At 51.5% G+C, this 24,964-nt stretch overlaps 1 protein-coding gene across 2 annotated transcripts in view; it reads right to left on the bottom strand.

Annotated features, from left to right (window-relative positions):
* Positions 1-24,964, bottom strand: part of LOC135570954 (ribosome biogenesis protein wdr12) — a 57,589-nt gene that overhangs the window by 4,750 nt on the left and 27,875 nt on the right. For both annotated transcript variants that reach the window (XM_065016773.1, XM_065016774.1), the window contains exons 5-10: positions 15,018-15,133; positions 14,361-14,515; positions 14,195-14,240; positions 13,118-13,203; positions 7,083-7,223; positions 3,507-3,612 (exon numbers count right to left, since the gene is read on the bottom strand). In XM_065016773.1, coding sequence (XP_064872845.1) covers positions 3,507-3,612; positions 7,083-7,223; positions 13,118-13,203; positions 14,195-14,240; positions 14,361-14,515; positions 15,018-15,133 — 650 coding nt within the window. The remainder of the gene's footprint in view (positions 1-3,506; positions 3,613-7,082; positions 7,224-13,117; positions 13,204-14,194; positions 14,241-14,360; positions 14,516-15,017; positions 15,134-24,964) is intronic.

The raw sequence follows: 24,964 nt of genomic DNA, 5'->3' as shown, positions 1-24,964 counted from the left end.
ACACACTTAATGTATTGTAGAGTAGTAGGTGGTCTGAGGGAATACACTTAATGTATTGTAGAGTAGTGGTCTGAGGGAACACACTTAATGTATTGTAGAGTAGTGGTCTGAGGGAACACTTAATGTATTGTAGAGTAGTGGTCTGAGGGAACACACTTAATGTATTGTAGAGTAGTGGTCTGAGGGAACACACTTAATGTATTGTAGAGTAGTGGTCTGAGGGAACACACTTAATGTATTGTAGAGTAGTGGTAGTAGAGTAGTGGTCTGAGGGAACACAATGTATAGTAGATAGTGGTCTGAGGGAACACACTTAATGTAGAGTAGTGGTCTGAGGGAACACACTTAATGTATTGTAGAGTAGTGGTCTGAGGGAACACACTTAATGTATTGTAGAGTAGTGGTCTGAGGGAACACACTTAATGTATTGTAGAGTAGTGGTCTGAGGGAACACACTTAATGTATTGTAGAGTAGTGGTCTGAGGGAACACACTTAATGTATTGTAGAGTAGTGGGTCTGAGGGAACACACTTAATGTATTGTAGAGTAGTGGTCTGAGGGAACACACTTAATGTATTGTAGAGTGGTCTGAGTGGTCTGAGGGTGGTCTGAGGGACTTAATGTATTGTAGAGTAGTGGTCTGAGGGAACACACTTAATGTATTGTAGAGTAGTGGTCTGAGGGAACACACTTAATGTATAGTAGAGTAGTGGTCTGAGGGAACACACTTAATGTATTGTAGAGTAGTGGTAGTAGAGTAGTGGTCTGAGGGAACACACTTAATGTGTTGTAGAGTAGTGGTAGTAGAGTAGTGGTCTGAGGGAACACACTTAATGTATTGTAGAGTAGTGGTAGTAGAGTAGTGGTCTGAGGGAACACACTTAATGTATTGTAGAGTAGTGGTCTGAGGGAACACACTTAATGTATTGTAGAGTAGTGGTCTGAGGGAACACACTTAATGTATTGTAGAGTAGTGGTCTGAGGGAACACACTTAATGTATTGTAGAGTAGTGGTCTGAGGTAACACACTTAATGTATTGTAGAGTAGTGGTAGTAGAGTAGTGGTCTGAGGGAACACACTTAATGTATTGTAGAGTAGTGGTCTGAGGTAACACTTAATGTATTGTAGAGTAGTGGTCTGAGGGAACACTTAATGTATTGTAGAGTAGTGGTCTGAGGGAACACACTTAATGTATTGTAGAGTAGTGGTAGTAGAGTAGTGGTCTGAGGGAACACACTTAATGTATTGTAGAGTAGTGGTCTGAGGGAACACACTTAATGTATTGTAGAGTAGTGGTCTGAGGTAACACACTTAATGTATTGTAGAGTAGTGGTCTGAGGGAACACACTTAATGTATTGTAGAGTAGTGGTAGTAGAGTAGTGGTCTGAGGGAACACTTAATGTATAGTAGAGTAGTGGTCTGAGGGAACACACTTAATGTATTGTAGAGTAGTGGTAGTAGAGTAGTGGTCTGAGGGAACACACTTAATGTATTGTAGAGTAGTGGTCTGAGGGAACACACTTAATGTATTGTAGAGTAGTGGTCTGAGGTAACACACTTAATGTATTGTAGAGTAGTGGTCTGAGGGAACACACTTAATGTATTGTAGAGTAGTGGTCTGAGGGAACACACTTAATGTATTGTAGAGTAGTGGTCTGAGGTAACACACTTAATGTATTGTAGAGTAGTGGTAGTAGAGTAGTGGTCTGAGGGAACACACTTAATGTATTGTAGAGTAGTGGTCTGAGGGAACACACTTAATGTATTGTAGAGTAGTGGTCTGAGGGAACACACTTAATGTATTGTAGAGTAGTGGTCTGAGGGAACACACTTAATGTATTGTGAAGAGTGTTATGAAATGTCATGTCAAGTCATATTTTAAAATGTATAAACTGCCTTAATGTTGCTGGACCCCAGGAAGAATAGCTGCTGCCTCGGCAGGAACTAATGAGGATCCATAATAAACCCCAGGAAGAGTAGCTGCTGCCTTGGCAGGAACTAATGGGGATCCATAATAAACCCCAGGAAGAGTAGCTGCTGCCTTGGCAGGAACTAATGGGGATCCATAATAAACCCCAGGAAGAGTAGCTGCTGTCTTGGCAGGAACTAATGGGGAACCATAATAAACCCCAGGAAGAGTAGCTGCTGCCTTGGCAGGAACTAATAGGGATCCATAATAAACCCCAGGAAGAATAGCTGCTGCCTCGGCAGGAACTAATGGGGATCCATAATAAACCCCAGGAAGAGCAGCTGCTGCCTTGGCAGGAACTAATGGGGATCCATAATAAACCCCAGGAAGAGTAGCTGCTGCCTTGGCAGGAACTTATGGGGATCCATAATAAACCCCAGGAAGAGCAGCTGCTGCCTTGGCAGGAACTAATGGGGATCCATAATAAACCCCAGGAAGAGTAGCCGCTGCCTTGGCAGGAACTAATGGGGATCCATAATAAACCCCAGGAAGAGTAGCTGCTGCCTTGGCAGGAACTAATAGGGATCCATAATAAACCCCAGGAAGAATAGCTGCTGCCTCGGCAGGAACTAATGGGGATCCATAATAAACCCCAGGAAGAGCAGCTGCTGCCTTGGCAGGAACTAATGGGGATCCATAATAAACCCCAGGAAGAGTAGCTGCTGCCTTGGCAGGAACTAATGGGGATCCATAATAAACCCCAGGAAGAGTAGCTGCTGCCTTGGCAGGAACTAATGGGGATCCATAATAAATCCCAGGAAGAGTAGCTGCTGCCTTGGCAGGAACTAATGGGGATCCATAATAAACCCCAGGAAGAGTAGCTGCTGCCTTGGCAGGAACTAATGGGGATCCATAATAAACCCTAGGAAGAGTAGCTGCTGCCTTGGCAGGAACTAATGGGGATCCATAATAAACCCCAGGAAGAGTAGCTGCTGCCTTGGCAGGAACTAATGAGGATCCATAATAAACCCCAGGAAGAGTAGCTGCTGCCTTGGCAGGAACTAATGGGGATCCATAATAAACCCCAGGAAGAGTAGCCGCTGCCTTGGCAGGAACTAATGGGGATCCATAATAAACCCCAGGAAGAGTAGCTGCTGCCTTGGCAGGAACTAATGGGGATCCATAATAAACCCCAGGAAGAGTAGCTGCTGCCTTGGCAGGAACTAATGGGGATCCATAATAAACCCCAGGAAGAGTAGCTGCTGCCTTGGCAGGAACTAATGGGGATCCATAATAAACCCCAGGAAGAGTAGCTGCTGCCTTGGCAGGAACTAATGAGGATCCATAATAAACCCCAGGAAGAGTAGCTGCTGCCTTGGCAGGAACTAATGAGGATCCATAATAAACCCCAGGAAGAGTAGCTGCTGCCTTGGCAGGAACTAATGGGGATCCATAATAAACCCCAGGAAGAGTAGCTGCTGCCTTGGCAGGAACTAATGGGGATCCATAATAAATACACTCACATAAGAGAGATGTTGTAATGTACATTGGGAAGTGCACAGAGATATTTAAATGAAGTTAGATTTAGTTGTGACCTTTAGAGCGAGGGTCCCACAGCCTGACGTGTCTGTCAGTGCTGCCAGAGGCCAGGCGACGGCACAGTGGAGAGTAGGAGATGTGGTTAAACACCTTACTGCCAGTCTATAGAGACGAAGACAAGATTAACCAATCAGTCATCAACTAAGAGGTTGTGAGGGGTGTGGTCTAGGGTTAGAGTCTCGTGGTCTGGGGTTAGAGTCTCGTGGTCTGGGGTTAGAGTCTCGTGGTCTAGGGTTAGAGTCTCGTGGTCTGGGGTTAGAGTCTCGTGGTCTGGGGTTAGAGTCTCTCACCAGTGTGGTCTGGGGTTAGAGTCTCTCACCAGTGTGGTCTGGGGTTAGTCTCGTGGTCTAGGGTTAGAGCCTCTCACCAGTGTGGTTTAGGTTAGAGTCTCTCACCAGTGTGGTCTGGGGTTAGAGTCTCGTGGTCTGGGGTTAGAGTCTCTCACCAGTGTGGTCTGGGGTTAGAGTCTCTCACCAGTGTGGTCTGGGGTTAGAGTCTCTCACCAGTGTGGTCTGGGGTTAGAGTCTCGTGGTCTGGGGTTAGAGTCTCTCACCAGTGTGGTCTGGGGTTAGAGTCTCTCACCAGTGTGGTCTGGGGTTAGAGTCTCTCACCAGTGTGGTCTGGGGTTAGAGTCTCTCACCAGTGTGGTCTGGGGTTAGTCTCGTGGTCTAGGGTTAGAGTCTCTCACCAGTGTGGTTTAGGTTAGAGTCTCTCACCAGTGTGGTCTGGGGTTAGAGTCTCGTGGTCTGGGGTTAGAGTCTCTCACCAGTGTGGTCTGGGGTTAGTCTCGTGGTCTAGGGTTAGAGTCTCTCACCAGTGTGGTTTAGGTTAGAGTCTCTCACCAGTGTGGTCTGGGGTTAGAGTCTCTCACAAGTGTGGTCTGGGGTTAGAGTCTCTCACCAGTGTGGTCTGGGGTTAGAGTCTCTCACCAGTGTGGTCTGGGGTTAGAGTCTCGTGGTCTAGGGTTAGAGTCTCTCACCAGTGTGGTGGTCTGGGGTCTGGTCTAGAGTCTCTCACCAGTGTGGTCTGGGGTTAGAGTCTCTCACCAGTGTAGTCTGGGGTTAGAGTCTCTCACCAGTGTAGTCTGGGGTTAGAGTCTCTCACCAGTGTGGTCTGGGGTTAGAGTCTCATGGTCTGGGGTTACTCAGTGGGTCTGGGGTTAGAGTCTCTCACCAGTGTGGTCTGGGGTTAGAGTCTCTCACCAGTGTGGTCTGGGGTTAGAGTCTCGTGGTCTAGGGTTAGAGTCTCTCACCAGTGTGGTCTGGGGTTAGAGTCTCTCACCAGTGTGGTCTGGGGTTAGAGTCTCTCACCAGTGTGGTCTGGGGTTAGAGTCTCTCACCAGTGTGGTCTGGGGTTAGAGTCTCTCACCAGTGTGGTCTGGGGTTAGAGTCTCTCACCAGTGTGGTCTGGGGTTAGAGTGTGGTCTGGGGTTAGAGTCTCTCACCAGTGTGGTCTGGGGTTAGAGTCTCTCACCAGTGTGGTCTGGGGTTAGTCTCGTGGTCTAGGGTTAGAGTCTCTCACCAGTGTGGTTTAGGTTAGAGTCTCTCACCAGTGTGGTCTGGGGTTAGAGTCTCGTGGTCTGGGGTTAGAGTCTCTCACCAGTGTGGTCTGGGGTTAGTCTCGTGGTCTAGGGTTAGAGTCTCTCACCAGTGTGGTTTAGGTTAGAGTCTCTCACCAGTGTGGTCTGGGGTTAGAGTCTCTCACAAGTGTGGTCTGGGGTTAGAGTCTCTCACCAGTGTGGTCTGGGGTTAGAGTCTCTCACCAGTGTGGTCTGGGGTTAGAGTCTCGTGGTCTAGGGTTAGAGTCTCTCACCAGTGTGGTCTGGGGTTAGAGTCTCTCACCAGTGTGGTCTGGGGTTAGAGTCTCTCACCAGTGTGGTCTGGGGTTAGTCTCGTGGTCTGGGGTTAGAGTCTCGTGGTCTGGGGTTAGAGTCTCGTGGTCTGGGGTTAGAGTCTCGTGGTCTGGGGTTAGAGTCTCGTGGTCTGGGGTTAGAGTCTCGTGGTCTGGGGTTAGAGTCTCTCACCAGTGTGGTCTGGGGTTAGTCTCGTGGTCTGGGGTTAGAGTCTCGTGGTCTGGGGTTAGAGTCTCGTGGTCTGGGGTTAGAGTCTCGTGGTCTGGGGTTAGTCTCTCTCACCAGTGTGGTCTGGGGTTAGAGTCTCGTGGTCTGGGGTTAGAGTCTCGTGGTCTGGGGTTAGAGTCTCGTGGTCTGGGGTTAGAGTCTCGTGGTCTGGGGTTAGAGTCTCGTGGTCTGGGGTTAGAGTCTCTCACCAGTGTGGTCTGGGGTTAGAGTCTCGTGGTCTGGGGTTAGAGTCTCGTGGTCTGGGGTTAGAGTCTCGTGGTCTGGGGTTAGAGTCTCTCACCAGTGTGGTCTGGGGTTAGAGTCTCATGGTCTGGGGTTAGAGTCTCTCACCAGTGTGGTCTGGGGTTAGTCTCGTGGTCTGGGGTTAGAGTCTCGTGGTCTGGGGTTAGAGTCTCGTGGTCTGGGGTTAGAGTCTCGTGGTCTGGGGTTAGAGTCTCTCACCAGTGTGGTCTGGGGTTAGTCTCGTGGTCTGGGGTTAGAGTCTCGTGGTCTGGGGTTAGAGTCTCGTGGTCTGGGGTTAGAGTCTCGTGGTCTGGGGTTAGAGTCTCGTGGTCTGGGGTTAGAGTCTCGTGGTCTGGGGTTAGAGTCTCGTGGTCTGGGGTTAGAGTCTCTCACCAGTGTGGTCTGGGGTTAGTCTGGGTCTGGGGTTAGAGTCTCGTGGTCTGGGGTTAGAGTCTCGTGGTCTGGGGTTAGAGTCTCGTGGTCTGGGGTTAGTCTCTCTCACCAGTGTGGTCTGGGGTTAGAGTCTCGTGGTCTGGGGTTAGAGTCTCGTGGTCTGGGGTTAGAGTCTCGTGGTCTGGGGTTAGAGTCTCTGGTCTGGGTTAGAGTCTCGTGGTCTGGGGTTAGAGTCTCTCACCAGTGTGGTCTGGGGTTAGAGTCTCGTGGTCTGGGGTTAGAGTCTCGTGGTCTGGGGTTAGAGTCTCGTGGTCTGGGGTTAGAGTCTCGTGGTCTGGGGTTAGAGTCTCTCACCAGTGTGGTCTGGGGTTAGAGTCTCATGGTCTGGGGTTAGAGTCTCTCACCAGTGTGGTCTGGGGTTAGTCTCGTGGTCTGGGGTTAGAGTCTCGTGGTCTGGGGTTAGAGTCTCGTGGTCTGGGGTTAGAGTCTCGTGGTCTGGGGTTAGAGTCTCTCACCAGTGTGGTCTGGGGTTAGAGTCTCATGGTCTGGGGTTAGAGTCTCTCACCAGTGTGGTCTGGGGTTAGTCTCGTGGTCTGGGGTTAGAGTCTCGTGGTCTGGGGTTAGAGTCTCGTGGTCTGGGGTTAGAGTCTCGTGGTCTGGGGTTAGAGTCTCGTGGTCTGGGGTTAGAGTCTCGTGGTCTGGGGTTAGAGTCTCGTGGTCTGGGGTTAGAGTCTCTCACCAGTGTGGTCTGGGGTTAGTCTCGTGGTCTGGGGTTAGAGTCTCGTGGTCTGGGGTTAGAGTCTCGTGGTCTGGGGTTAGTCTCGTGGTCTAGGGTTAGAGTCTCTCACCAATGTGGTCTGGGGTTAGAGTCTCTCACCAGTGTGGTCTTCACGCTTCCGGTCTCGGCATCCCAGAGGCGGATGGTGTGGTCCCAGGATGCACTGCAGATCTCCTCACTGTCCAACCAGAGGACAGACGACACCGCCTCGTTGTGACCAGACAATGTCATGAGGGGTGTCTAGAAGAGGAAGATTTTATGCGTTTTATTTAACCAGGTAGGCTAATTGAGAACAAGTTCTCATTTACAACTGCGACCTGGCCAAGATAAAGCAATGCAGTTCGACACATACAACAGAGTTACACATGGAGTAAAACAAACATACAGTCAATAATACAGTAGAAAACATCTATATACAGGGTGTGCAAACGAGGTAAGGCAATACATAGGCCATAGTGGTGAAGTAATTACAATATGGCAATTAAACACTGGAGTGGCTGGTACACAGTCAGTCTGACAGGGTTAGTCTGGGTTAGTCTGGGTTAGTCTGGGTTAGTCTGCTCTCCTCACCCTGGTCAGTCTGACAGGGTTAGTCTGGGTTAGTCTGCTCTCCTCACCCTGGTCAGTCTGACAGGGTTAGTCTGGGTTAGTCTGCTCTCCTCACCCTGGTCAGTCTGATAGGGTTAGTCTGGGTTAGTCTGCTCTCCTCACCCTGGTCAGTCTGATAGGGTTAGTCTGGGTTAGTCTGCTCTCCTCACCCTGGTCAGTCTGATAGGGTTAGTCTGGGTTAGTCTGGGTTAGTCTGCTCTCCTCACCCTGGTCAGTCTGGGTTAGGCTGCTCTCCTCACCCTGGTCAGTCTGACAGGGTTAGTCTGGGTTAGTCTGCTCTCCTCACCCTGGTCAGTCTGATAGGGTTAGTCTGGGTTAGTCTGCTCTCCTCACCCTGGTCAGTCTGATAGGGTTAGTCTGGGTTAGTCTGCTCTCCTCACCCTGGTCAGTCTGACAGGGTTAGTCTGGGTTAGTCTGCTCTCCTCACCCTGGTCAGTCTGACAGGGTTAGTCTGCTCTCCTCACCCTGGTCAGTCTGATAGGGTTAGTCTGGGTTAGGCTGCTCTCCTCACCCTGGTCAGTCTGATAGGGTTAGTCTGGGTTAGGCTGCTCTCCTCATCCTGGTCAGTCTGATAGGGTTAGTCTGGGTTAGGCTGCTCTCCTCACCCTGGTCAGTCTGATAGGGTTAGTCTGCTCTCCTCACCCTGGTCAGTCTGACAGGGTTAGTCTGGGTTAGGCTGCTCTCCTCATCCTGGTCAGTCTGATAGGGTTAGTCTGGGTTAGGCTGCTCTCCTCACCCTGGTCAGTCTGATAGGGTTAGTCTGGGTTAGTCTGCTCTCCTCACCCTGGTCAGTCTGACAGGGTTATTCTGGGTTAGGCTGCTCTCCTCATCCTGGTCAGTCTGATAGGGTTAGTCTGGGTTAGGCTGCTCTCCTCACCCTGGTCAGTCTGATAGGGTTAGTCTGGGTTAGTCTGCTCTCCTCACCCTGGTCAGTCTGATAGGGTTAGTCTGGGTTAGTCTGCTCTCCTCACCCTGGTCAGTCTGATAGGGTTAGTCTGGGTTAGTCTGCTCTCCTCACCCTGGTCAGTCTGATAGGGTTAGTCTGGGTTAGTCTGGGTTAGTCTGCTCTCCTCACCCTGGTCAGTCTGGGTTAGGCTGCTCTCCTCACCCTGGTCAGTCTGACAGGGTTAGTCTGGGTTAGACTGTTCTCCTCACCCTGGTCAGTCTGGGTTAGTCTGCTCTCCTCACCCTGGTCAGTCTGATAGGGTTAGTCTGCTCTCCTCACCCTGGTCAGTCTGACAGGGTTAGTCTGGGTTAGTCTGCTCTCCTCACCCTGGTCAGTCTGATAGGGTTAGTCTGGGTTAGTCTGCTCTCCTCACCCTGGTCAGTCTGATAGGGTTAGTCTGGGTTAGTCTGCTCTCCTCACCCTGGTCAGTCTGACAGGGTTAGTCTGGGTTAGGCTGCTCTCCTCACCCTGGTCAGTCTGACAGGGTTAGTCTGGGTTAGTCTGCTCTCCTCACCCTGGTCAGTCTGGGTTAGTCTGCTCTCCTCACCCTGGTCAGTCTGATAGGGTTAGTCTGGGTTAGGCTGCTCTCCTCACCCTGGTCAGTCTGACAGGGTTAGTCTGGGTTAGTCTGCTCTCCTCACCCTGGTCAGTCTGACAGGGTTAGTCTGGGTTAGTCTGCTCTCCTCACCCTGGTCAGTCTGACAGGGTTAGCCTGGGTTAGTCTGCTCTCCTCACCCTGGTCAGTCTGACAGGGTTAGTCTGGGTTAGGCTGCTCTCCTCACCCTGGTCAGTCTGACAGGGTTAGTCTGGGTTAGTCTGGGTTAGTCTGCTCTCCTCACCCTGGTCAGTCTGGGTTAGGCTGCTCTCCTCACCCTGGTCAGTCTGACAGGGTTAGTCTGGGTTAGACTGTTCTCCTCACCCTGGTCAGTCTGGGTTAGTCTGCTCTCCTCACCCTGGTCAGTCTGATAGGGTTAGTCTGCTCTCCTCACCCTGGTCAGTCTGACAGGGTTAGTCTGGGTTAGTCTGCTCTCCTCACCCTGGTCAGTCTGATAGGGTTAGTCTGGGTTAGTCTGCTCTCCTCACCCTGGTCAGTCTGATAGGGTTAGTCTGGGTTAGTCTGCTCTCCTCACCCTGGTCAGTCTGACAGGGTTAGTCTGGGTTAGGCTGCTCTCCTCACCCTGGTCAGTCTGACAGGGTTAGTCTGGGTTAGTCTGCTCTCCTCACCCTGGTCAGTCTGGGTTAGTCTGCTCTCCTCACCCTGGTCAGTCTGATAGGGTTAGTCTGGGTTAGGCTGCTCTCCTCACCCTGGTCAGTCTGACAGGGTTAGTCTGGGTTAGTCTGCTCTCCTCACCCTGGTCAGTCTGACAGGGTTAGTCTGGGTTAGTCTGCTCTCCTCACCCTGGTCAGTCTGACAGGGTTAGTCTGGGTTAGGCTGCTCTCCTCACCCTGGTCAGTCTGACAGGGTTAGTCTGGGTTAGTCTGGGTTAGTCTGCTCTCCTCACCCTGGTCAGTCTGGGTTAGGCTGCTCTCCTCACCCTGGTCAGTCTGACAGGGTTAGTCTGGGTTAGACTGTTCTCCTCACCCTGGTCAGTCTGGGTTAGTCTGCTCTCCTCACCCTGGTCAGTCTGATAGGGTTAGTCTGCTCTCCTCACCCTGGTCAGTCTGACAGGGTTAGTCTGGGTTAGTCTGCTCTCCTCACCCTGGTCAGTCTGATAGGGTTAGTCTGGGTTAGTCTGCTCTCCTCACCCTGGTCAGTCTGATAGGGTTAGTCTGGGTTAGTCTGCTCTCCTCACCCTGGTCAGTCTGACAGGGTTAGTCTGGGTTAGGCTGCTCTCCTCACCCTGGTCAGTCTGACAGGGTTAGTCTGGGTTAGTCTGCTCTCCTCACCCTGGTCAGTCTGGGTTAGTCTGCTCTCCTCACCCTGGTCAGTCTGATAGGGTTAGTCTGGGTTAGGCTGCTCTCCTCACCCTGGTCAGTCTGACAGGGTTAGTCTGGGTTAGTCTGCTCTCCTCACCCTGGTCAGTCTGACAGGGTTAGTCTGGGTTAGTCTGCTCTCCTCACCCTGGTCAGTCTGACAGGGTTAGTCTGGGTTAGTCTGCTCTCCTCACCCTGGTCAGTCTGATAGGGTTAGTCTGGGTTAGGCTGCTCTCCTCACCCTGGTCAGTCTGATAGGGTTAGTCTGGGTTAGGCTGCTCTCCTCATCCTGGTCAGTCTGATAGGGTTAGTCTGGGTTAGGCTGCTCTCCTCACCCTGGTCAGTCTGATAGGGTTAGTCTGCTCTCCTCACCCTGGTCAGTCTGACAGGGTTAGTCTGGGTTAGGCTGCTCTCCTCATCCTGGTCAGTCTGATAGGGTTAGTCTGGGTTAGGCTGCTCTCCTCACCCTGGTCAGTCTGATAGGGTTAGTCTGGGTTAGTCTGCTCTCCTCACCCTGGTCAGTCTGATAGGGTTAGTCTGGGTTAGGCTGCTCTCCTCACCCTGGTCAGTCTGACAGGGTTATTCTGGGTTAGGCTGCTCTCCTCATCCTGGTCAGTCTGATAGGGTTAGTCTGGGTTAGGCTGCTCTCCTCACCCTGGTCAGTCTGATAGGGTTAGTCTGGGTTAGTCTGCTCTCCTCACCCTGGTCAGTCTGATAGGGTTAGTCTGGGTTAGGCTGCTCTCCTCACCCTGGTCAGTCTGACAGGGTTAGTCTGGGTTAGGCTGCTCTCCTCACCCTGGTCAGTCTGATAGGGTTAGACTGGGTTAGTCTGCTCTCCTCACCCTGGTCAGTCTGATAGGGTTAGTCTGGGTTAGTCTGCTCTCCTCACCCTGGTCAGTCTGATAGGGTTAGTCTGGGTTAGTCTGCTCTCCTCACCCTGGTCAGTCTGACAGGGTTAGTCTGGGTTAGTCTGCTCTCCTCACCCTGGTCAGTCTGGGTTAGTCTGCTCTCCTCACCCTGGTCAGTCTGGGTTAGTCTGCTCTCCTCACCCTGGTCAGTCTGACAGGGTTAGTCTGGGTTAGTCTGCTCTCCTCACCCTGGTCAGTCTGATAGGGTTAGTCTGGGTTAGTCTGCTCTCCTCACCCTGGGTTAGTCTGCTCTCCTCACCCTGGTCAGTCTGATAGGGTTAGTCTGGGTTAGTCTGTTCTCCTCACCCTGGTCAGTCTGACAGGGTTAGTCTGCTCTCCTCACCCTGGTCAGTCTGACAGGGTTAGTCTGCTCTCCTCACCCTGGTCAGTCTGATAGGGTTAGTCTGGGTTAGTCTGCTCTCCTCACCCTGGTCAGTCTGGGTTAGTCTGCTCTCCTCACCCTGGTCAGTCTGATAGGGTTAGTCTGGGTTAGTCTGCTCTACTCACCCTGGTCAGTCTGGGTTAGTCTGCTCTCCTCACCCTGGTCAGTCTGATAGGGTTAGTCTGGGTTAGTCTGCTCTCCTCACCCTGGTCAGTCTGATAGGGTTAGTCTGGGTTAGTCTGTTCTCCTCACCCTGGTCAGTCTGATAGGGTTAGTCTGGGTTAGTCTGCTCTCCTCACCCTGGTCAGTCTGATAGGGTTAGTCTGGGTTAGTCTGTTCTCCTCACCCTGGTCAGTCTGATAGGGTCAGTCTGGGTTAGTCTGCTCTCCTCACCCTGGTCAGTCTGATAGGGTTAGTCTGGGTTAGTCTGTTCTCCTCACCCTGGTCAGTCTGATAGGGTTAGTCTGGGTTAGTCTGCTCTCCTCACCCTGGTCAGTCTGATAGGGTTAGTCTGGGTTAGTCTGCTCTCCTCACCCTGGTCAGTCTGATAGGGTTAGTCTGGGTTAGGATGCTCTCCTCACCCTGGTCAGTCTGATAGGGTTAGTCTGGGTTAGTCTGTTCTCCTCACCCTGGTCAGTCTGATAGGGTTAGTCTGCTCTCCTCACCCTGGTCAGTCTGACAGGGTTAGTCTGGGTTAGTCTGCTCTCCTCACCCTGGTCAGTCTGATAGGGTTAGTCTGGGTTAGGCTGCTCTCCTCACCCTGGTCAGTCTGATAGGGTTAGTCTGGGTTAGTCTGCTCTCCTCACCCTGGTCAGTCTGGGTTAGTCTGCTCTCCTCACCCTGGTCAGTCTGATAGGGTTAGTCTGGGTTAGTCTGCTCTACTCACCCTGGTCAGTCTGGGTTAGTCTGCTCTCCTCACCCTGGTCAGTCTGATAGGGTTAGTCTGGGTTAGTCTGCTCTCCTCACCCTGGTCAGTCTGATAGGGTTAGTCTGGGTTAGTCTGCTCTCCTCACCCTGGTCAGTCTGACAGGGTTAGTCTGGGTTAGTCTGCTCTCCTCACCCTGGTCAGTCTGATAGGGTTAGTCTGGGTTAGTCTGCTCTCCTCACCCTGGTCAGTCTGATAGGGTTAGTCTGGGTTAGGCTGCTCTCCTCACCCTGGTCAGTCTGATAGGGTTAGTCTGGGTTAGTCTGCTCTCCTCACCCTGGTCAGTCTGGGTTAGTCTGCTCTCCTCACCCTGGTCAGTCTGATAGGGTTAGTCTGGGTTAGTCTGTTCTCCTCACCCTGGTCAGTCTGATAGGGTTAGTCTGGGTTAGTCTGCTCTCCTCACCCTGGTCAGTCTGACAGGGTTAGTCTGGGTTAGGCTGCTCTCCTCACCCTGGTCAGTCCGAGCTGTTCAGTCTTCTGTTTCTTTCTGGGTCTGCTGGGAGGCTCCTCTACCTCCTCCTCCTCCTCCGTGGCCACTGGCAGGACAACAGAACAGTCAGCAGGGAGAGAGAGATACATAGTTACCATGGATACTATATATAGATGGAGCTGTGACCCAATCTAACTCCATTACCATCCCAGACAACCCAGTAGGACTGTACCAGACAACCCAGAGTCCAATAGGACTGTACCAGACAACCCATAGTCCAGTAGGACTGTACCAGACAACCCAGAGTCCAGTAGGACTGTACCAGACAACCCAGAGTCCAGTAGGACTGTACCAGACAACCCAGAGTCCAATGGGACTGTACCAGACAACCCAGAGTCCAATGGGACTGTACCAGACAACCCAGAGTCCAGTAGGACTGTACCAGACAACCCAGAGTCCAATAGGACTGTACCAGACTACCCAGAGTCCAGTAGGACTGTACCAGACAACCCAGAGTCCAGTAGGACTGTACCAGACAACCCAGAGTCCAGTAGGACTGTACCAGACAACCCAGAGTCCAGTAGGACTGTACCAGACAACCCAGAGTCCAGTAGGACTGTACCAGACAACCCAGAGTCCAGTAGGACTGTACCAGACAACCCAGAGTCCAATAGGACTGTACCAGACTACCCAGAGTCCAGTAGGACTGTACCAGACAACCCAGAGTCCAGTAGGACTGTACCAGACAACCCAGAGTCCAATAGGACTGTACCAGACAACCCAGAGTCCAGTAGGACTGTACCAGACAACCCAGAGTCCAATAGGACTGTACCAGACTACCCAGAGTCCAATAGGACTGTACCAGACAACCCAGAGTCCAATAGGACTGTACCAGACTACCCAGAGTCCAATAGGACTGTACCAGACAACCCAGAGTCCAATAGGACTGTACCAGACAACCCAGAGTCCAGTAGGACTGTACCAGACAACCCAGAGTCCAATAGGACTGTACCAGACAACCCAGAGTCCAGTAGGACTGTACCAGACAACCCAGAGTCCAATAGGACTGTACCAGACAACCTAGAGTCCAATAGTACCTGCTGACCAGATCTTCAGCATCTTGTCCCAGGAACCACTGCAGAACTGAGAGGAATGGAGACAAAAATACATCTATTAGTTGCTGAGCAGTGATGTTGACAGCTGCATATCCCCCCCGTCTCCTCCCCCATGTCCCCCCTCCCCCCCCTCCTACCCCCCTGTCACCTTGGTGCGTGTGGGATCCGTGGCGATAGTGTCAACACTCCCAGCGTGTCCACGGCAACAGTGTCTAGCCTTCAGCTTGTTCCTCTCAGAGTTCCACTCCCACAGCAGAATGGTTTGGTCCAGAGAGGCCGTGAGCAGCAGGGAGGTCAGGCCATCTAGACAAACATAGGGGTGTCAGGATGAGACGATCAAGACCAACGTTCCCCAACAGGCGGCCCTCAGGCTGAATTTGGCCCGCGGGTGATTTTATTTGGCCCCCCAAGTTTTAAAAACAACAACTGTAAAAACACCAGCAACTCAGCTCCAAGTGACCCAGGCCCTCCCCCTCACCTCTCCTGACCCAGACCCTCCCCCTCACCTCTCCTGACCCAGGCCCTCCCCCTCACCTGACCCAGACCCTCCCCCTCACCTCTCCTGACCCAGACCCTCCCCTCACCTCTCCTGACCCAGGCCCTCCCCCTCACCTCTCCTGACCCAGACCCTCCCCCTCACCTCTCCTGACCCAGGCCCTCCCCCTCACCTCTCCTGACCCAGGCCCTCCCCTCACCTCTCCTGACCCAGGCCCTCCCCTCACCTCTCCTGACCCAGGCCCTCCCCTCACCTCTCCTGACCCAGGCCCTCCCCCTCACCTCTCCTGACCCAGGCCCTCCCCCTCACCTCTCCTGACCCAGGCCACGTCCTTCACCACGTCCGTGTGTCCGGCCACCGTCATCACAGCCTTGCCCTCCAGAGACCAGATCCTGGCCGTCTTATCATAGGAACCCGTCAGGATCCTGGAGCAGACATCATTAACAGGGTATCTGGGTTAGGGTCTCTGGGTTAGGGTCTCTGCCATTCAGAGTCTGGGTTAGGGTCTCTGCCATTCAGAGTCTGGGTTAGGGTCTCTGCCATTCAGAGTCTGGGTTAGGGTCTCTTACCATTCAGAGTCTGGGTTAGGGTCTCTTACCATTCAGAGTCTGGGTTAGGGTCTCTTACCATTCAGAGTCTGGGTTAGGGTCTCTTACCATTCAGAGTCTGGGTTAGGGTCTCTTACCATTCAGAGTCTGGGTTAGGGTATCTTACCATTCAGAGTCTGGGTTAGGGTCTCTTACCATTCAGAGTCTGGGTTACGGTCTCTTACCATTCAGAGTCTGGGTTAGGGTCTCTTACCATTCAGAGTCTGGGTTAGGGTCTCTTACCATTCAGAGTCTGGGTTAGGGTCTCTTACCATTCAGAGTCTGGGTTAGGGTCTCTTACCATTCAGAGTCTGGGTTAGGGTCTCTACCATTCAGAGTCTGGGTTAGGGTCTCTACCATTCAGAGTCTGGGTTAGGGTCTCTGGGTTAGGGTCTCTGGGTTAGGGTCTCTGCCATTCAGAGTCTGGGTTAGGGTCTCTTACCATTCAGAGTCTGGGGTAGGGTCTCTTACCATTCAGAGTCTGGGTTAGGGTCTCTTACCATTCAGAGTCTGGGTTAGACGTCATGTCTCTTACCATTCAGTCTGGGTTAGGGTCTCTTACCATTCAGAGTCTGGGTTAGGGTCTCTTACCATTCAGAGTCTGGGTTAGGGTCTCTTACCATTCAGAGTCTGGGTTAGGGTCTCTTACCATTCAGAGTCTGGGTTAGGGTCTCTTACCATTCAGAGTCTGGGTTAGGGTCTCTTACCATTCAGAGTCTGGGTTAGGGTCTCTTACCATTCAGAGTCTGGGTTAGGGTCTCTTACCATTCAGAGTCTGGGTTAGGGTCTCTTACCATTCAGAGTCTGGGTTAGGGTCTCTGCCATTCAGAGTCTGGGTTAGGGTCTCTGCCATTCAGAGTCTGGGTTAGGGTCTCTGCCATTCAGAGTCTGGGTTAGGGTCTCTGCCATTCAGAGTCTGGGTTAGGGTCTCTTGGTTAGGGTCTCTACCATTCAGAGTCTGGGTTAGGGTCTCTGCCATTCAGAGTCTGGGTTAGGGTCTCTGGGTTAGGGTCTCTGCCATTCAGAGTCTGGGTTAGGGTCTCTGCCATTCAGAGTCTGGGTTGGGGTCTCTGCCATTCAGAGTCTGGGTTGGGGTCTCTGCCATTCAGAGTCTGGGTTGGGGTCTCTGCCATTCAGAGTCTGGGTTGGGGTCTCTGCCATTCAGAGTCTGGGTTGGGGTCTCTGCCATTCAGAGTCTGGGTTGGGGTCTCTGCCATTCAGAGTCTGGGTTGGGGTCTCTGCCATTCAGAGTCTGGGTTGGGGTCTCTGCCATTCAGAGTCTGGGTTGGGGTCTCTGCCATTCAGAGTCTGGGTTGGGGTCTCTGCCATTCAGAGTCTGGGTTAGGGTCTCTGCCATTCAGAGTCTGGGTTAGGGTCTCTGCCATTCAGAGTCTGGGTTAGGGTCTCTGGGTTAGGGTCTCTACCATTCAGAGTCTGGGTTAGGGTCTCTTACCATTCAGAGTCTGGGTTAGGGTTTCTTACCATTCAGAGTCTGGGTTAGGGTCTCTTACCATTCAGAGTCTGGGTTAGGGTCTCTGGGTTAGGGTCTCTACCATTCAGAGTCTGGGTTAGGGTCTCTTACCATTCAGAGTCTGGGTTAGGGTTTCTTACCATTCAGAGTCTGGGTTAGGGTCTCTTACCATTCAGAGTCTGGGTTAGGGTCTCTTACCATTCAGAGTCTGGGTTAGGGTCTCTTACCATTCAGAGTCTGGGTTGGGGTCTCTTACCATTCAGAGTCTGGGTTGGGGTCTCTTACCATTCAGAGTCTGGGTTAGGGTCTCTTACCATTCAGAGTCTGGGTTAGGGTCTCTTACCATTCAGAGTCTGGGTTAGGGTCTCTTACCATTCAGAGTCTGGGTTAGGGTCTCTGCCATTCAGAGTCTGGGTTAGGGTCTCTTGGTTAGGGTCTCTACCATTCAGAGTCTGGGTTAGGGTCTCTGCCATTCAGAGTCTGGGTTAGGGTCTCTGGGTTAGGGTCTCTGGGTTAGGGTCTCTGCCATTCAGAGTCTGGGTTAGGGTCTCTTACCATTCAGAGTCTGGGTTAGGGTCTCTTACCATTCAGAGTCTGGGTTAGGGTCTCTTACCATTCAGAGTCTGGGTTAGGGTTTCTTACCATTTAGAGTCTGGGTTAGGGTTTCTTACCATTCAGAGTCTGGGTTAGGGTTTCTTACCATTCAGAGTCTGGGTTAGGGTTTCTTACCATTCAGAGTCTGGGTTAGGGTTTCTTACCATTCAGAGTCTGGGTTAGGGTCTCTACCATTCAGAGTCTGGGTTAGGGTCTCTGGGTTAGGGTATCTACCATTCAGAGTCTGGGTTAGGGTCTCTTACCATTCAGAGTCTGGGTTAGGGTCTCTGGGTTAGGGTATCTACCATTCAGAGTCTGGGTTAGGGTCTCTTACCATTCAGAGTCTGGGTTGGGGTCTCTTACCATTCAGAGTCTGGGTTAGGGTCTCTTACCATTGAGAGTCTGGGTTAGGGTCTCTGGGTTAGGGTATCTACCATTCAGAGTCTGGGTTAGGGTCTCTTACCATTCAGAGTCTGGGTTGGGGTCTCTTACCATTCAGAGTCTGGGTTGGGGTCTCTGCCATTCAGAGTCTGGGTTAGGGTCTCTTACCATTCAGAGTCTGGGGTAGGGTCTCTTACCATTCAGAGTCTGGGTTAGGGTCTCTTACCATTCAGAGTCTGGGTTAGACGTCATGTCTCTTACCATTCAGAGTCTGGGTTAGGGTCTCTTACCATTCAGAGTCTGGGTTAGGGTCTCTTACCATTCAGAGTCTGGGTTAGGGTCTCTTACCATTCAGAGTCTGGGTTAGGGTCTCTTACCATTCAGAGTCTGGGTTAGGGTCTCTGGGTTAGGGTCTCTACCATTCAGAGTCTGGGTTAGGGTCTCTTACCATTCAGAGTCTGGGTTAGGGTTTCTTACCATTCAGAGTCTGGGTTAGGGTCTCTTACCATTCAGAGTCTGGGTTAGGGTCTCTGGGTTAGGGTCTCTACCATTCAGAGTCTGGGTTAGGGTCTCTTACCATTCAGAGTCTGGGTTAGGGTCTCTTACCATTCAGAGTCTGGGTTAGGGTCTCTTACCATTCAGAGTCTGGGTTAGGGTCTCTTACCATTCAGAGTCTGGGTTAGGGGTCTCTTACCATTCAGAGTCTGGGTTGGGGTCTCTTACCATTCAGAGTCTGGGTTGGGGTCTCTTACCATTCAGAGTCTGGGTTAGGGTCTCTTACCATTCAGAGTCTGGGTTAGGGTCTCTTACCATTCAGAGTCTGGGTTAGGGTCTCTTACCATTCAGAGTCTGGGTTAGGGTCTCTGCCATTCAGAGTCTGGGTTAGGGTCTCTTGGTTAGGTCTCTACCATTCAGAGTCTGGGTTAGGGTCTCTGCCATTCAGAGTCTGGGTTAGGGTCTCTGGGTTAGGGTCTCTGGGTTAGGGTCTCTGCCATTCAGAGTCTGGGTTAGGGTCTCTTACCATTCAGAGTCTGGGTTAGGGTCTCTTACCATTCAGAGTCTGGGTTAGGGTCTCTTACCATTCAGAGTCTGGGTTAGGGTTTCTTACCATTTAGAGTCTGGGTTAGGGTTTCTTACCATTCAGAGTCTGGGTTAGGGTTTCTTACCATTCAGAGTCTGGGTTAGGGTTTCTTACCATTCAGAGTCTGGGTTAGGGTTTCTTACCATTCAGAGTCTGGGTTAGGGTCTCTACCATTCAGAGTCTGGGTTAGGGTCTCTGGGTTAGGGTATCTACCATTCAGAGTCTGGGTTAGGGTCTCTTACCATTCAGAGTCTGGGTTAGGGTCTCTGGGTTAGGGTATCTACCATTCAGAGTCTGGGTTAGGGTCTCTTACCATTCAGAGTCTGGGTTGGGGTCTCTTACCATTCAGAGTCTGGGTTAGGGTCTCTTACCATTGAGAGTCTGGGTTAGGGTCTCTGGGTTAGGGTATCTACCATTCAGAGTCTGGGTTAGGGTCTCTTACCATTCAGAGTCTGGGTTGGGGTCTCTTACCATTCAGAGTCTGGGTTGGGGTCTCTGCCATTCAGAGTCTGGGTTAGGGTCTCTTACCATTCAGAGTCTGGGGTAGGGTCTCTTACCATTCAGAGTCTGGGTTAGGGTCTCTTACCATTCAGAGTCTGGGTTAGACGTCATGTCTCTTACCATTCAGTCTGGGTTAGGGTCTCTTACCATTCAGAGTCTGGGTTAGGGTCTCTTACCATTCAGAGTCTGGGTTAGGGTCTCTTACCATTCAGAGTCTGGGTTAGGGTCTCTTACCATTCAGAGTCTGGGTTAGGGTCTCTTACCATTCAGAGTCTGGGTTAGGGTCTCTTACCATTCAGAGTCTGGGTTAGGGTCTCTACCATTCAGAGTCTGGGTTAGGGTCTCTTACCATTCAGAGTCTGGGTTAGGGTCTCTTACCATTCAGAGTCTGGGTTAGGGTCTCTGCCATTCAGAGTCTGGGTTAGGGTCTCTGCCATTCAGAGTCTGGGTTAGGGTCTCTGCCATTCAGAGTCTGGGTTAGGGTCTCTGCCATTCAGAGTCTGGGTTAGGGTCTCTTGGTTAGGGTCTCTACCATTCAGAGTCTGGGTTAGGGTCTCTGCCATTCAGAGTCTGGGTTAGGGTCTCTGGGTTAGGGTCTCTGGGTTAGGGTCTCTGCCATTCAGAGTCTGGGTTAGGGTCTCTGCCATTCAGAGTCTGGGTTGGGGTCTCTGCCATTCAGAGTCTGGGTTGGGGTCTCTGCCATTCAGAGTCTGGGTTGGGGTCTCTGCCATTCAGAGTCTGGGTTGGGGTCTCTGCCATTCAGAGTCTGGGTTGGGGTCTCTGCCATTCAGAGTCTGGGTTGGGGTCTCTGCCATTCAGAGTCTGGGTTGGGGTCTCTGCCATTCAGAGTCTGGGTTGGGGTCTCTGCCATTCAGAGTCTGGGTTGGGGTCTCTGCCATTCAGAGTCTGGGTTAGGGTCTCTGCCATTCAAAGTCTGGGTTAGGGTCTCTGCCATTCAGAGTCTGGGTTAGGGTCTCTGGGTTAGGGTCTCTACCATTCAGAGTCTGGGTTAGGGTCTCTTACCATTCAGAGTCTGGGTTAGGGTTTCTTACCATTCAGAGTCTGGGTTAGGGTCTCTTACCATTCAGAGTCTGGGTTAGGGTCTCTGGGTTAGGGTCTCTATTCAGAGTCTGGGTTAGGGTCTCTTACCATTCAGAGTCTGGGTTAGGGTTTCTTACCATTCAGAGTCTGGGTTAGGGTCTCTTACCATTCAGAGTCTGGGTTAGGGTCTCTTACCATTCAGAGTCTGGGTTAGGGTCTCTTACCATTCAGAGTCTGGGTTGGGGTCTCTTACCATTCAGAGTCTGGGTTGGGGTCTCTTACCATTCAGAGTCTGGGTTAGGGTCTCTTACCATTCAGAGTCTGGGTTAGGGTCTCTTACCATTCAGAGTCTGGGTTAGGGTCTCTTACCATTCAGAGTCTGGGTTAGGGTCTCTGCCATTCAGAGTCTGGGTTAGGGTCTCTTGGTTAGGGTCTCTACCATTCAGAGTCTGGGTTAGGGTCTCTGCCATTCAGAGTCTGGGTTAGGGTCTCTGGGTTAGGGTCTCTGGGTTAGGGTCTCTTACCATTCAGAGTCTGGGTTAGGGTCTCTTACCATTCAGAGTCTGGGTTAGGGTCTCTTACCATTCAGAGTCTGGGTTAGGGTTTCTTACCATTTAGAGTCTGGGTTAGGGTTTCTTACCATTCAGAGTCTGGGTTAGGGTTTCTTACCATTCAGAGTCTGGGTTAGGGTTTCTTACCATTCAGAGTCTGGGTTAGGGTTTCTTACCATTCAGAGTCTGGGTTAGGGTCTCTGGGTTAGGGTATCTACCATTCAGAGTCTGGGTTAGGGTCTCTTACCATTCAGAGTCTGGGTTAGGGTCTCTGGGTTAGGGTATCTACCATTCAGAGTCTGGGTTAGGGTCTCTTACCATTCAGAGTCTGGGTTGGGGTCTCTTACCATTCAGAGTCTGGGTTAGGGTCTCTTACCATTGAGAGTCTGGGTTAGGGTCTCTGGGTTAGGGTATCTACCATTCAGAGTCTGGGTTAGGGTCTCTTACCATTCAGAGTCTGGGTTGGGGTCTCTTACCATTCAGAGTCTGGGTTGGGGTCTCTTACCATTCAGAGTCTGGGTTAGGGTCTCTTACCATTCAGAGTCTGGGTTAGGGTCTCTTACCATTCAGAGTCTGGGTTAGGGTCTCTTACCATTCAGAGTCTGGGTTAGGGTCTCTTACCATTCAGAGTCTGGGTTAGGGTCTCTTACCATTCAGAGTCTGGGTTAGGGTCTCTTACCATTCAGAGTCTGGGTTAGGGTCTCTTACCATTCAGAGTCTGGGTTAGGGTCTCTTACCATTCAGAGTCTGGGTTAGGGTCTCTTACCATTCAGAGTCTGGGTTAGGGTCTCTTACCATTCAGAGTCTGGGTTAGGGTCTCTACCATTCAGAGTCTGGGTTAGGGTCTCTGGGTTAGGGTCTCTGCCATTCAGAGTCTGGGTTAGGGTCTCTTACCATTCAGAGTCTGGGTTGGGTCATTCAGAGTCTGGGGTAGGGTCTCTTACCATTCAGAGTCTGGGTTAGGGTCTCTTACCATTCAGAGTCTGGGTTAGGGTCTCTTACCATTCAGTCTGGGTTAGGGTCTCTTACCATTCAGAGTCTGGGTTAGGGTCTCTTACCATTCAGAGTCTGGGTTAGGGTCTCTTACCATTCAGAGTCTGGGTTAGGGTCTCTTACCATTCAGAGTCTGGGTTAGGGTCTCTTACCATTCAGAGTCTGGGTTAGGGTCTCTTACCATTCAGAGTCTGGGTTAGGGTCTCTTACCATTCAGAGTCTGGGTTAGGGTCTCTTACCATTCAGAGTCTGGGTTAGGGTCTCTGCCATTCAGAGTCTGGGTTAGGGTCTCTGCCATTCAGAGTCTGGGTTAGGGTCTCTGCCATTCAGAGTCTGGGTTAGGGTCTCTTACCATTCAGAGTCTGGGTTGGGGTCTCTGCCATTCAGAGTCTGGGTTGGGGTCTCTGCCATTCAGAGTCTGGGTTGGGGTCTCTGCCATTCAGAGTCTGGGTTGGGGTCTCTGCCATTCAGAGTCTGGGTTGGGGTCTCTGCCATTCAGAGTCTGGGTTGGGGTCTCTGCCATTCAGAGTCTGGGTTGGGGTCTCTGCCATTCAGAGTCTGGGTTAGGGTCTCTGCCATTCAGAGTCTGGGTTAGGGTCTCTGGGTTAGGGTCTCTACCATTCAGAGTCTGGGTTAGGGTCTCTTACCATTCAGAGTCTGGGTTAGGGTTTCTTACCATTCAGAGTCTGGGTTAGGGTCTCTTACCATTCAGAGTCTGGGTTAGGGTCTCTGGGTTAGGGTCTCTACCATTCAGAGTCTGGGTTAGGGTCTCTTACCATTCAGAGTCTGGGTTAGGGTTTCTTACCATTCAGAGTCTGGGTTAGGGTCTCTTACCATTCAGAGTCTGGGTTAGGGTCTCTTACCATTCAGAGTCTGGGTTAGGGTCTCTTACCATTCAGAGTCTGGGTTGGGGTCTCTTACCATTCAGAGTCTGGGTTGGGGTCTCTTACCATTCAGAGTCTGGGTTAGGGTCTCTACCATTCAGAGTCTGGGTTAGGGTCTCTGGGTTAGGGTCTCTGGGTTAGTGTCTCTGCCATTCAGAGTCTGGGTTAGGGTCTCTTACCATTCAGAGTCTGGGGTAGGGTCTCTTACCATTCAGAGTCTGGGTTAGGGTCTCTTACCATTCAGAGTCTGGGTTAGACGTCATGTCTCTTACCATTCAGTCTGGGTTAGGGTCTCTTACCATTCAGAGTCTGGGTTAGGGTCTCTTACCATTCAGAGTCTGGGTTAGGGTCTCTTACCATTCAGAGTCTGGGTTAGGGTCTCTTACCATTCAGAGTCTGGGTTAGGGTCTCTTACCATTCAGAGTCTGGGTTAGGGTCTCTGCCATTCAGAGTCTGGGTTAGGGTCTCTGCCATTCAGAGTCTGGGTTAGGGTCTCTGCCATTCAGAGTCTGGGTTAGGGTCTCTTGGTTAGGGTCTCTACCATTCAGAGTCTGGGTTAGGGTCTCTGCCATTCAGAGTCTGGGTTAGGGTCTCTGGGTTAGGGTCTCTGGGTTAGGGTCTCTGCCATTCAGAGTCTGGGTTAGGGTCTCTGCCATTCAGAGTCTGGGTTGGGGTCTCTGCCATTCAGAGTCTGGGTTGGGGTCTCTGCCATTCAGAGTCTGGGTTGGGGTCTCTGCCATTCAGAGTCTGGGATGGGGTCTCTGCCATTCAGAGTCTGGGTTGGGGTCTCTGCCATTCAGAGTCTGGGTTGGGGTCTCTGCCATTCAGAGTCTGGGTTGGGGTCTCTGCCATTCAGAGTCTGGGTTGGGGTCTCTGCCATTCAGAGTCTGGGTTGGGGTCTCTGCCATTCAGAGTCTGGGTTGGGGTCTCTGCCATTCAGAGTCTGGGTTAGGGTCTCTGCCATTCAAAGTCTGGGTTAGGGTCTCTGCCATTCAGAGTCTGGGTTAGGGTCTCTGCCATTCAGAGTCTGGGTTAGGGTCTCTGGGTTAGGGTCTCTACCATTCAGAGTCTGGGTTAGGGTCTCTTACCATTCAGAGTCTGGGTTAGGGTCTCTTACCATTCAGAGTCTGGGTTAGGGTCTCTTACCATTCAGAGTCTGGGTTAGGGTCTCTGGGTTAGGGTCTCTACCATTCAGAGTCTGGGTTAGGGTCTCTTACCATTCAGAGTCTGGGTTAGGGTTTCTTACCATTCAGAGTCTGGGTTAGGGTCTCTTACCATTCAGAGTCTGGGTTAGGGTCTCTTACCATTCAGAGTCTGGGTTAGGGTCTCTTACCATTCAGAGTCTGGGTTGGGGTCTCTTACCATTCAGAGTCTGGGTTGGGGTCTCTTACCATTCAGAGTCTGGGTTAGGGTCTCTTACCATTCAGAGTCTGGGTTAGGGTCTCTTACCATTCAGAGTCTGGGTTAGGGTCTCTTACCATTCAGAGTCTGGGTTAGGGTCTCTGCCATTCAGAGTCTGGGTTAGGGTCTCTTGGTTAGGGTCTCTACCATTCAGAGTCTGGGTTAGGGTCTCTGCCATTCAGAGTCTGGGTTAGGGTCTCTGGGTTAGGGTCTCTGCCATTCAGAGTCTGGGTTAGGGTCTCTTACCATTCAGAGTCTGGGTTAGGGTCTCTTACCATTCAGAGTCTGGGTTAGGGTCTCTTACCATTCAGAGTCTGGGTTAGGGTCTCTTACCATTCAGAGTCTGGGTTAGGGTCTCTTACCATTCAGAGTCTGGGTTAGGGTTTCTTACCATTTAGAGTCTGGGTTAGGGTTTCTTACCATTCAGAGTCTGGGTTAGGGTTTCTTACCATTCAGAGTCTGGGTTAGGGTTTCTTACCATTCAGAGTCTGGGTTAGGGTTTCTTACCATTCAGAGTCTGGGTTAGGGTCTCTACCATTCAGAGTCTGGGTTAGGGTCTCTGGGTTAGGGTATCTACCATTCAGAGTCTGGGTTAGGGTCTCTTACCATTCAGAGTCTGGGATAGGGTCTCTGGGTTAGGGTATCTACCATTCAGAGTCTGGGTTAGGGTCTCTTACCATTCAGAGTCTGGGTTGGGGTCTCTTACCATTCAGAGTCTGGGTTAGGGTCTCTTACCATTGAGAGTCTGGGTTAGGGTCTCTGGGTTAGGGT

Source organism: Oncorhynchus nerka, unplaced genomic scaffold, assembly GCF_034236695.1.
Source record: "Oncorhynchus nerka isolate Pitt River unplaced genomic scaffold, Oner_Uvic_2.0 unplaced_scaffold_874, whole genome shotgun sequence".
In the NCBI taxonomy this organism is placed as follows: Eukaryota; Metazoa; Chordata; class Actinopteri; order Salmoniformes; family Salmonidae; genus Oncorhynchus; species Oncorhynchus nerka.
This window is presented reverse-complemented; position numbering and strand designations above follow the sequence as displayed.